The sequence below is a fragment of the Jaculus jaculus genome, chromosome 17 (assembly GCF_020740685.1).
Source record: "Jaculus jaculus isolate mJacJac1 chromosome 17, mJacJac1.mat.Y.cur, whole genome shotgun sequence".
NCBI classification, from domain to species: Eukaryota; Metazoa; Chordata; class Mammalia; order Rodentia; family Dipodidae; genus Jaculus; species Jaculus jaculus.
Genome location: NC_059118.1, coordinates 48,323,272 through 48,335,435, shown reverse-complemented (window position 1 = coordinate 48,335,435; position 12,164 = coordinate 48,323,272). Strand labels below are relative to the sequence as shown.

General features: G+C 39.1%; 1 protein-coding gene across 6 annotated transcripts in view; it reads left to right on the top strand.

The window, feature by feature from the left end:
- The window catches only part of Cdkal1 (CDK5 regulatory subunit associated protein 1 like 1), a 670,695-nt gene that overhangs the window by 302,999 nt on the left and 355,532 nt on the right, over positions 1-12,164 (top strand). For all 6 annotated transcript variants that reach the window (XM_004668379.2, XM_045136581.1, XM_045136582.1 and 3 more), the window contains one exon: positions 3,039-3,142. In XM_004668379.2, coding sequence (XP_004668436.1) covers positions 3,039-3,142 — 104 coding nt within the window. The remainder of the gene's footprint in view (positions 1-3,038; positions 3,143-12,164) is intronic.

The window sequence follows — 12,164 nt, the reverse complement described above, 5'->3', positions numbered from 1 at the left end:
ATAAATGTTTTAGAATGTCAGTTTTGTGCTGGAGAGATGGCTTAGTGGTTAAGGCACTTGCCTATGAAGTCTAAGGCCTAGGTTCGATTCCCTAGTACCCACGTAAGCCAGATGCACAGTGTGGCATATGTATCTGGAGTTTGTTTGCAGTTGGCTGGAAGCCCTAGTGCACTCCATTCTTTCTGTCTCTTTTTCTTTTTCTGACTCTTTTTCTTTCTCTCCGTCTCTCAAATAAATAAATATTAGGATATCACTTAGTTTCACACTGACAAGTACTGGCCCTGTCTATATGTGCTTTATCACATCAACTCTCATGTTGGAAGACTACGACTTTGTGTATAGGTAGGATGGGTCTTGTTGATTATGGATCTCTTGGTGCTGAAAATGGTACTCAGAGCAGGACACCTGCTAAACGCACTTTACCACTGATCTCTCCCCAGCCTAAGATGTTTGTGTACATTTATTGCAGAGAGATGCCTTGATGGGGATACTGCCCAGAATTTGAGATAGGCCAAGTCTGGTTTTATATTTCAGTTGTTTATGACCTTGGTCAGGTTACTTATCTGACTTGGGTAGTGGATTCCTGTCTACAAGATGGACATTAGTGGTAATACAGAACTTGGTCAGGGCTCAGTGACATAATGTATGAATAGTATAACAGAGCCTGTTCCTTGATGAAGGCAGAACAGAAGGGTTTCCCTTCTAAGGGGCACAGCCAAGTGCCTTTCCCACTACTTAAAGGAAAGAACGTATAGAAGAGCCACACTCGTGTCTGTTAAATTACTTGGGAGTGACAGAATATCACACTCCTCAGGGGTTGGGTTAAATAGTAAAACACATCTCTCAGGATGTGTAAATTTCTGTTCAGGATTAGAAATTAAGCATTGACCTGCTTGGATGCTGAGACCAGGGATGCATATGTACTTTATAGTTATCTATCTGCACAGTTATATATTGGTAAGGTTTGATGATTCAGAGTTCAGTGTTTCTTGATATGAAAGTGTGTAATACTTGCACAGTGATGGTCTTAAACATCTGCACCTAATGACAGCCATTGGGCCGCAAAGGCTTTCTTTTTGGTTGTGCTCAGTGCTCTTAAATTTAATCTTTAGCTTAGTTTTTTAAATTAATTTTTGGAGGGGAGAGGGTTCAAGGTAGGGTCTCACTCTAGCTCTGGCTGACATAGAATTCCCTATGTAGTCTCAGGGTGGTCTTGAACTCTTGGAGATCCATGCCCAACTCTTAGTTTTAGTTTGTAATAAATTTGTTTAAATTATATTTGAAATCTAAAAGAGTCAAAATTGTAACATGAAAAAGCACTTTTTGCACATGTGTGCTTAGTATGTGTGGTGTTTTGCAGTGTATGCATGGATATGTATAGATGTATGTACTCCATGTGCTCACATGTGGAAGCCAGAGGAGAAGACCAAGCACCCTCCCCAATCACTCATCCATGTGTTTCATTGAATCAGAGTATCTCATTGAATCTGGAGCTGCCTTTTTTTTTTTTTTTTTTTTTGGTCAACCCAGATGACTATTGAACCCTAGCAATGTGCTTATTTTTGCTGTCAGCAGGGTTGAGGTTACATTTCTGTGTGGTTATATCCAGTTATTTATGTGGGTGCTGGGGAATTAAATTCAGGATGATTCAGGCTCTCTGAGTCCCTCATGTTAGCATTGTAAGTGCTCTGACCCATCAAGCCACCTCCCCAGCCTCAAAGATATCTTTTGTTATTGTTATTGTTGTTTTGAAGTTGAGTTTCTCCCTAGACCTGGGCTGACCTGAAATTCACTAATATAGTCTCAGTGTGGCCTGGAACTCATGGTGATCCTCCTACCTTTGCCTCCTGAGTGCTGGGATTAAAGGTGTGTGCCACCATGCCTTTTAATCATGTCTAAAGATTGTTAGGAAATAATTCTATCCTTACATTTTGCAAAGCCAATATTGTCATTCTACTTCTTTTCTTTGACTAATCTTATTGGAGAGAATATTCACTATAGGCACTTTACTGGTTTTTTTTTTTTTTTCTCCTGGAGGGAAAACGTTTAAAATTTATAAGGGCATATATTTTTGTGAGATGTTGTTTTTGCCTGTTCACTTATTCTTTTCTTTTAAAAATGATTTTAATGAATTAATTAATTAATTTTCAGAGAGAGACAGAGAGGGAGGGAGGAAGGGAGAGAGAATGGGCACTGTAGGGCTTCTAGCCACTGCAAATGAACTCTAGATGTATATGCCACCTTGTATACCTGGTATGTGGGTACTGAGGAATGAAATGTGGGTCCTTAGGCTTTGCAGGCAAGTGCCTTAACTGCTAAGCCATCTTGCCAGCTCTGTTCATTTATTCTTAAATAACTAAAATTTATGCCTCAACATCTCTAATAAAAAGTATATGTGGGGGTTGGAGAGATGCTTAGTGGTTAAGGTGCTTGCCTGCAAAGCCTAAGAGTGCATGTTTGAATTTCCATGGCCCATGTAAGTCAGACACATGGTGACACAACAGCACAATGTCCCACATGTGCCGTGAGGGCGCGCATGCCTCTGGAGTTTGTTCACAGCAGCTGAAATGCCCTACGTGCCATTTTCTTTCTCTCTTTCTCTCTCCCTCTTTCTTGCTCCTTCTGTCTCTCAAAATAAAAAAAATAAAAAAATTTAAAAAGTATATGTGAGCAGTACTAACACTTTCTAGTTATTTAATGAACAAAGAAACCAGCTTACACACAAATACTGCTCTGAATTTCTTTTGATTAATCATTGTATGTATTAACTAAATTTTGTTTCTCTTTGATGGATGTGTTTTAAGATGATATATGATTTGTACAAACATTCATAAATAGGCGAATCTCAAAGAAATTGCAAATTTCTGTGCCTTGTGGAAGTATGAGGTATGCCACTGATTATTTTGTTTCTCCGATAAGCTAACATATCCAGTAACACACACACGGCACCACAGTGGCACAGTACTGTGTGTGCTGCCCTTACATTGTGTAAAGCACCATTCAGTTGTTGAGTCTACTTCTTTCCTTCATTTAAACAGGTGTCTCAATGCTTGTACCTACTGCAAAACTAAACATGCCAGAGGAAGCTTGGGCAGTTACCCGATTGATGAATTGGTACATAGAGCCAAACAGTCCTTTCAAGGTAAGAGTTTCTGGAATAATCTGTTTATAAAGCTGTCTTCTTACTGAACCATACTAGTCTTCTCAGCACTGTTTCCCTTAGAGATCCACGTTTTCAGCCTTTTGAAGCTCAGAGACAAACATACCAGCATAACCGCAGATATTATCAGGCTTTCTTGTTTTATTGATTACTTTTTGACCACCATCGTAAGGTAAGTTACACATTTCAGACTTCATCATCCATCTCTAGACACTGTGGAAAAAGGAGGAAATAAATACAAAAGTGAATAAGTAAGTAAATTAACTCCATGAGGACTGTGAAATTTGTTGGGATCTTTGCAGACTGAGTGGAAAAAAAAAAAGATTTTTCTTTCTTTGACATTTCTTGGACATTATAGAAAGCAGGGATAATAAAGGTTTCTGGGAATCCTTATAGCCAGTAAAGGAGGCCACCCTTCCCTCTGCACAGAACTGTAGTGGCATGAAAGGGGTGTTGAGGGAGAGTTCTGCTTCCGAGAGATGCTCACCTACTTTTGAATCGTTCCCTGCTGGAAAATGTGATTGTCTGAGTATCTCTCAGCATCTCTCTCAGTGCATAGTCAGACTTTTGCATGAGTCACAGTTGTGTTGACACATAGCTGCTTAAACCATGAACTTCCTTGTTTTGTCTTTGTTTATACCCTAGGTCTATAACAGTGGTGTGTTTTTGTTTCCTAATCTTGTATGTTAATAGTTCTTGCCATGTAGTTTTTTTCACTTTAGCAAGCAGCTGGGAGTGCAGCTTTGTCCTTTAGACATTCAATTCCAAACACATTTCTTTCTTTAGTCCATCTGATTTTATGAATTATGAATTTGAAATGTTTTGTTTAATAGAGAAAATACCATTAGTTAATGTACTGACATGTTTCGACATTTCTCTCTGCTATGTATTTTTAGCTCTGATCCCTCCTGTGTTCACATTTAACTAAAATTGATAGACAAATGAGATACTCATTTGTTCTCGCTAGTGCTATTTTTTAGAGAGAGGTTCTTGTCCATTCTGAGGAAAGAACCAGGTGTTGTCTTTTCTGCAATGGAGTTCTTGTGAGTATTTTTCAGAAGGGGCAGAAGTTTGGACAGAAATATGACTCTGTACCTGATGTCTCTGCTGTACTTTTGACTCCTCTGTTTTTCCATATGTCTGTTAGATAATTTCAAACTCCTGTGATCTGTTTATCAAACCCTACTAGAACAAAACAGTCCTTTTGCACATTACGCCTTTCCACGTGTAACCAATTTGAAAGCCTGTTTGAAAAATATAAAACTAAAATGACCATGTAGGTAGTTATTTTCTTCATTCTTTCATAATCTGTCCTTACCAGAACTTACACAAACATTTTAAAAACGTTTTTATTGACAACTTCCATAATTCTAGACAATAAAACATAATTCCCTCCCTCACTTTACCCTTCACCAATTCATCCTTCATCATATCCCTTCCCCCTCTTAATTAGTCTCTCTCTCTTGATGTCATTATCATTTTTTTTTCCTTTCATGATTGTCTTGAGTAGGTAGTATCAGGCATTGCGAGGTCATAGATATCCAGGCCATTTTATGTCTGGAAGACCTCATTGTGAGCAGTCCCACCCTTCCTTTGGCTCTTATATTCTTTCTAGCACCTCTTCCACAAAGGATCCTGAGCCTTGGAAGGTGTGATAGAGATGTTCCAGTGCTGAGCACTATTCTGTCTCTTCTCAGGATTGTGGTGCCTTTTGAGTCATCTGAGAGTTCACCACCATCTGAAAAGAGAAGCTTCTCTAACCAAAAGTGATAGTAGCATTAGTACATGGGTATTAACATTAAGAAAAGTGCTTACTTGGCCATTTGGTGGACATTGTACATGCATTTAGCCAGTTACCAGCAGGTTTTACACCCCTAGGTCTCATAACTTGTGCCATCATAGGTTTTCAGTACCAGGCATCAGGCATGTGTTCCCTCCTGTGGAGCAGGTCTCTAGTCCAATTATTGAACAGTTGGTTTCCCCAGTACAGACATGCCACTAATGTACCTGTTGGCTCATTTGGCCTGGCTGGCAAAACTTAAGGCTTGCAACGTCCACTGATGACTTCTTTCTCCCATAGGCTGCACACAGCATAGCTTTTTCCAGCTCTCTGTCAGTTGGTCTATAGGGAGGAGTTTTTCAGCTCAGTTCCAGCTTGATTTCTCCATAATTGTAGTTCAAACATGTGGAGTCTTCAGCAGTAGGGTCTTCTATCTATTCCTGGTGGGAAATCATGAGCCTTAGCAATGGCTTGTAATGTTTTGGGGACATTAGGGACCTCCCTGGCTAAGAACTCACTGGAAGATATCACATCAATAGCACTGAAATTTTTTTAGTAAAAATCTATGGCTTCTAGGTGTGCCGTTGTCTAAAAAAGTAGGTTTCCGTATGGTTTATACACACATTAATATTTGATGGTTGCTTCGTGACTTACAGAGACACTTATGTATCATGTATGACCTGAGAAAAATGAAACATAAATTTTATAAATTTGTTGTGATGTTTTCTAAAGATTTCAAACTCAGCAATCTGATTTAGCTTTCCAAATGACTTCTGAACAACTGAGGCACAATTTCTTCTGCGGGATGTGAGGTACTGGTTACATTATCACATCTACCTAAGTTGGATCAGTGGAGTGACTCAGCATATCTCAGGTGAGCAATACTTAGCAGCTTTACCATTAGTAGCTACTTACAGTTTCTTATTCTTACTTGGGATGTTTCAATAGAAGATTGTTGTTGTCTTTCTGTTACCTGCATCTCTCTGCTGATGGGCCAGTCAGCTCCTTTGATTGACTTGTGTTTCTGTTGCTGAAATACTGAGGTCACAACTTTTTAGGTAGGAAACCATCTAGCATTTGATACTTCTTGCTATAGGTAACTTAGTTTGGAACCCAGTGCACTACTTATAACCAAGTGGTCAGAGCAGCCCTGACCTCTCCATGCCAAGGTTTCACGCCATTGTAATACTTAGTGTTGTTCATTGTCAGAATTCCAGATGACCTGTGTGTGTCAAGTGGCTTTGTGCAGTAATGCACTTAGAAGAAATTAGTTAAAAATGAAGCCAGGAGGAAAATTCTATTCATAACAGAGACATTAGTGACTATAAGCCAATGAGAGGTATTGCATTTTTTTCTAAAATATGTTTTGTGAAAATTTTCCTTATAGATAATCTATTTAACATGGCAGTTACCTTTCACTTTCTGATTTTCAGAAATGCAAATTTAATAAGGATGGCCTTATAATATCTACCCATTATAGGAAATTCCAATCTGTAAGCTCACATTGCAAAGACACTGAATTGGTAGCATCTTTTATCTGCCAAAGACCTTGTGATTTTAATTGTTTTATAGAATTATTGTGCTTGAACTATAAAATCATGAATGATAATTTTGCAGGAAAACCTAATGGAAAATATGTCATATTTTCTTCTATATTTAATTCTTTTATAATTCAGACATCAAGGTATTCTAGCATGAAAAATTGCCTGTCCTACAAGTGTAACAAACACAGCTCTATGAAAACTTATGCAAAGATGAATTGTCTGAGGATGGCATCAGTACATTTTTGTACTATGTTGAAAGTCACTCTGTCGATATGAATTATTTCCTGTCCTCTAAAGTAGTATTTGGGGGCCTAGGGAGAGGACTCTGATCATGAAGCATGCCATGCACATTTTGGCACTCAAGTTCCATCCTCAGACCTCATGTGAAAAAGCTGAAAGCTGTGGTAGGCTTCTATAATTTCAGAATGATGGCACTGAGACTGATAGGCGAGATGGTAGGAGGAGACCAGAGGATCTCTGAGCAATTCTAGGTGAACTAACCAAAGGACAACAGCAGGATGAGAGCCAGAGAAGCCCTGCCTCAAACTGGGTGGGATGGCTAGGCCAGACCCAGAAGTTCTGTTCTGACCTCACATGCATGCTGTGATGTGCCTGTACTCCCACATGCACGAATGCACACACATTAACACACGAACATTGCCATGCATATGAACACATACACATTTTAAAAACTTAACATTTCCAGGCTGGAGAGATGGCTTAGTGGTTAAGTGCTTGCCTGGGAAACTTAAGGACCCTGGTTCGAGGCTAGATTACCCAGGACCCATGTTAGCCAGATGCACGAGGGGCACACGTATCTGGAGTTCATTGGCAGTGGCTGGAGGCTGTGGCATGCCATTCTCTCTCTCTCTCTCTCTCTTTCTCTCTCTCTCTCTCTCTCTCTCTCTCTGCCTCCTTCTTTTTCTGTCTTTTGCTCTCAAATAAATAATAAAAAATAACCAAAAAATTAAAAACCCTAACATTTCTTTTCCCTCCCACTCTCTTTCTCCCTCTTTCTTTTGCTTGACTTTTTTCTCTCCCTATTCTGTCCCACCCTATCTTTCTCTGTCTTCCTTTCTGTTTTGTTTTTTTTTTGAGACAGGTTTCACTGTGTGCTTGTATGAAGCTTGCCATATAGACTATGTACCCGTACATATACCTATTCACATACATACATATACAAATAAATTTAATAAAAATTTAAACTGACAACTGGAAGATGGCTGATGGGGTAAGAGTGCTTATTGCAGAAGCTTGAGGACCTGAGAGGGCCTGATTCATCCTGAATTTAATTTTCCAGTGCCCACATAAACAGTTGAGTTGGCCATGTATGTCTGTAATCCCAGTCCTATGCAGAACACAGACAAGAGCATCACTAGGTCTCACTGGTCAGCAAGCCTAACCAACAAAACCCCACAAAAACAAGCAGCAGATCCAGTTTTAGTGAGATTGTCTTAAGGAAATAATTCATTAGAGTAATAGAGGAAGATATCTGATATTTCCTCTGGTCTCTGTATGCATGTACTGGGGTTGGCTTCTATAATTAGGCATGTACTCAGGGTGTATTATGCATACACCATACCACACAAGTACTATACTACACATAACTATACACACATGAAAAAACATGTATTTTGTTAGTGATGATTAGACTAAAGGCTAGCCTACAAAGAGACAGGGCAAGATAACTGTGACATCATTCTGTATCAATGTAGCTCCCAAGGTACTAACACAAGCTGACTGTGCATTTGGTTGTCAAAAAATATGAGTGTTTATTAACTTTTGAATGGTTAATATTAATGTTCAAATTATATTTTAAAATAGAAGCTTTAATTTTTCTTGTGTATATAATATGTGTAGGTAGTGGGTTTTTTTTTTTTAATTTTTTATTTTTTGGTCCCCTGGGCATTTTTAGAGACTATTTTTACTTGGTTTTTTTTTTTTTTTCCCAGAGTAGGGTAGGGTCTTGCTTACTCTAGCCCAGGCTTACCTGGAAATCACTATATACTCTCAGGCTGGCCTCAAACTCACAGCAGTCCTCCTTCCTCAGCCTCAGACTTACCAGACAATGTCAGACCTCTCCTTTTGTTTTCAAAGACACTTTGGAAATACTTCTTTTTATTCCTTCCTCTCTTCTGGCTTGTGCGTGTGCATGTGCGTGCGTGCGTGCGTGCGTGCGTGCGTGTGTGTGTGTGTGTGTGTGTGTCTTATCTTGTCTTTGTGTCTGTCTGTACTGGGATTAACAGTGCTCCAGGGACTAAAATTGCTATGTTTGACATGGCTGCATCTTACATATCTAGACAACAGTGTCAAGCAGTGACCAGGATTTTTTTGGTGTCATATTGGGTTTAGAAGCTGGTGTTTTCTAGGACATTCATATTGATTTCTCTAGCAGCTAATCAAATAGCCTCCATTGTCTAAGCAATGGAGCAGCCCTTTTTGAGTGTGCTGGCTGAGTGGTGTGGAAATAGCCCCTCTCACTACTGTCTCTGGAATGAAAATGTGGAGATGTTGGATGGCTGTTTTTATATATCCTGTGCTTTTCTAGATCTCATTGGTGTGTTGCTACATTCTCATCCCTCATAAATCTGAAAAGCCTTTTCACAAGTGGCATAAACCAGTTATGGCTGAGTAAAATTTTTTTTTTTTTGGTTTTTTTTTTTCGAGGTAGGGTCTCACTCTGGTCCAGGCTGACCTGGAATTAACTCTGTAGTCTCAGGGTGGCCTTGAACTCACAGCGATCCTCCTACCTCTGCTCCCGAGTGCTGGGATTAAAGGTGTGCGCCACCACGCCCGGCCATGGCTGAGTAAAATATATTGAGATGAAATAATTTGGACAGGAAGAAAATTCACTGATGCCTAGTGATTTCAGTATTTATGTTAGAATTTTCAAACCTCTCTTTCGTTATATCTTATGACTTGGGAAGAATACTGTCCATTGTATGTAAGATTACATATAAAAGCAATGAGAAGACACTGTGACCGAACATTGTAGATAGTTATGGGAGTTGGTAATATTTGATTTTTTGTCCTTACAAAACGAAAGTTGAATTTTTAAATTGCTTTGTTGTGTGGCCTTACATAAAACCACACTTGACCATCACCTCTAAAGATGATTAGTGGCTAATGACTTTGATCTGTCATCCAAAAGGGGCCAATAAATGCCATTCTAATAGCTTACATGACAGTTAAATTCAAAGTCTCATTCTTTTATCTTTTCATTTGAGTGTGCTCAAATAAAATAATTGCCTTGGTTCAGCTATAGGTGATGCTCACTTACAAGTCTGTTTTGGAGGTTTAGCAACTAACATTAAATGGGGTGTGCATTCTAGACAGTGTATGAAATTCTTACTCTGTTTTGAAAGGATGAAAAGTCTTACTAACCTGGGTATCCTGTCTCTCTATAAAAATGGGAAAAGAGTGATTTACATAATTCTCTGTGAGCACATAAAAGGAAAGAGAGTATACTGTAAAGGATCTACTGACAGACTCCCTTAGTCTCTTCATCATCCAGGGTATCAATCACAAAAGACCTAGCTGGCAGATGCTGAGTACCTCCTGTATGAGTTAAAAAGATGTCAGTCCCAGTTTAGAAGAGAAGGTTATGAGTTAGAATAATGGGGCGGGGAGCTTTGTTTTGTTTTTGAGACAGTGTCTCATATATCCCAGGCTTGTCTCAAGTTCACTATGTAGCTGAGGATGACCTTGAGTTTCTGGTCCTTCTGGAATGTGAGATTTCAAGCATGGGGCCATGCCTGCCTTAAGAATAATAAAAATTAAAGTATACCAAACCATGAAGCAAATCTTGGGATAACAGAAGCCAGTGGTGTTTTAGTTTTAATAGGTCTGTGGGTTTTGGAACCTCCCTTTACCTATCTCTGTGGTATCAGCAAGTCAAGAGCTCTCCAGTTGCCCCTACACCTTCTTTATAATGGCCATTTTAATTTTTTTTTTTTAAACTAGGAGTCACTCAGTAATGGCCTCATGTGGATGGCTTATGGGCCCTTGCCGCATGGATGCTCACCCTAGGTTCTTCAGTATTTCTCAATGTTCACTGTAGTCTATGTGCTGTTCTGGTCCTGGGCATCATGTTTCACAAGAGGTGTGTTGGGAAAAAATTCAAAAGTGGCTCTTCCATTGGTAACTGTTGGAAGCATATGGTTATGTTTCTGTTTATTCTACATACATTTATTGAGCACTTGTTGGAAGCAGTTATGTTCCTGCTAACAACCACATGCTCTAGAAAAGCGCTGACAGCAATATGTGGCTCGATCAGGCTCTGATGACTTCCACTAGGGACAGAAGGTAATCTATTGACAGCTTATACTTGCTTTGTGGAACTGATTCTAACACTCTTTAAACAGTGACATTGTTCATAATTCTTGAGTTTTCTCAGCAGAGCATATACAGTTCAGAGTACAAAAGATCTCAAGCCTCTGGAAGCCACTAATATGTATTTGTATTTATGCAAACCATGGTATGAACATCTGTCACTGTGATTGGCCAATTTTTTTTAACTTATTAGGGATTGAATCCATGGGACTATGCATTCTGGGATGTGTTCTACCACGAGTTCCTTCCCTAGTGCTCAGTTATTTTCATATTCTATTATGCAAAAATAATTTACAAATGTATGATTCATTGTGATATAATACATGTCACACATTCACATCTAAAGTAACAAAACTCTTAGCACACAGATGAGAATGGAACGATGAGAGCACGGGAAGGTATACCATAATCCTTTATGCAGTTTCTAACCAAACTGCAGTTAGATTTAGCGCTTTCTGAAAACTTCCAGTCTTTCAGAGCGAAAGCACCAGGTTGGCATTTGGTTTAAATACATCTTCATATTGGCCTTCGTAATGGCAGTACTGGAGCATGTGTTAGGTCCCAAAAGCATCCCTTCAACACTCACACACACAACCATGCTTTGGAAACTTGTCTATTTTGTCATTTCCTATTAGAACTTCCAAGCATACCTTGAAAAGCATAATATTAAAAGAATTTCTAGGGAGGCTCAAATATACTCATTGGTGTCGTACAGAAATCCTATCAAGAACGCTAACACGTTACGGGTTCACCCAACCTTAGAGTGATACATCCAGGTGTGGAAAGAAAATACTATAATTTATATGTATTTTTATTTATTGTATTTAATTTTTTCTTTTATGCATGTGATATATACATGTTATCTTACAGAACAACATATTAATGTAATTAGTTTACATCAGTGGGAATGCATTTAGCTTTTTAAATTGATTCCAGAAAGTGGTCTTTTAAAATGTGGACCACTGGCTTTGAGGAAGAAATAGACAATCTACTTCCCACAGTAAACATAAGCCTTCTAATCAGGACCCTGGGGTGAAGAGGGCAGCAGACGCTGTGCTGTCTGTAAGGTCCTGAGGTGCACACATTTCATTCTGATGGTGCTTATTTGAGAACAGATAAGCAAGTAATGAAGCTTTTCCCCTTTACAGGGGAATTCTGCCTTGCATCCAAACATACATGTTCTCTGTCCACCTTCAGGACTGACCATACACTCTCAGTTCTTTTAAGAGTGTTTTAGCACAGAGGAGTCAGCTGTATTTGGTAGTGTGCATAGGTCCATAAGCCTTCCAAGAAATGTTGGGAAATGGAAAATTGCAAAATCATCATGCCTGATGCAATTTCATGTGTA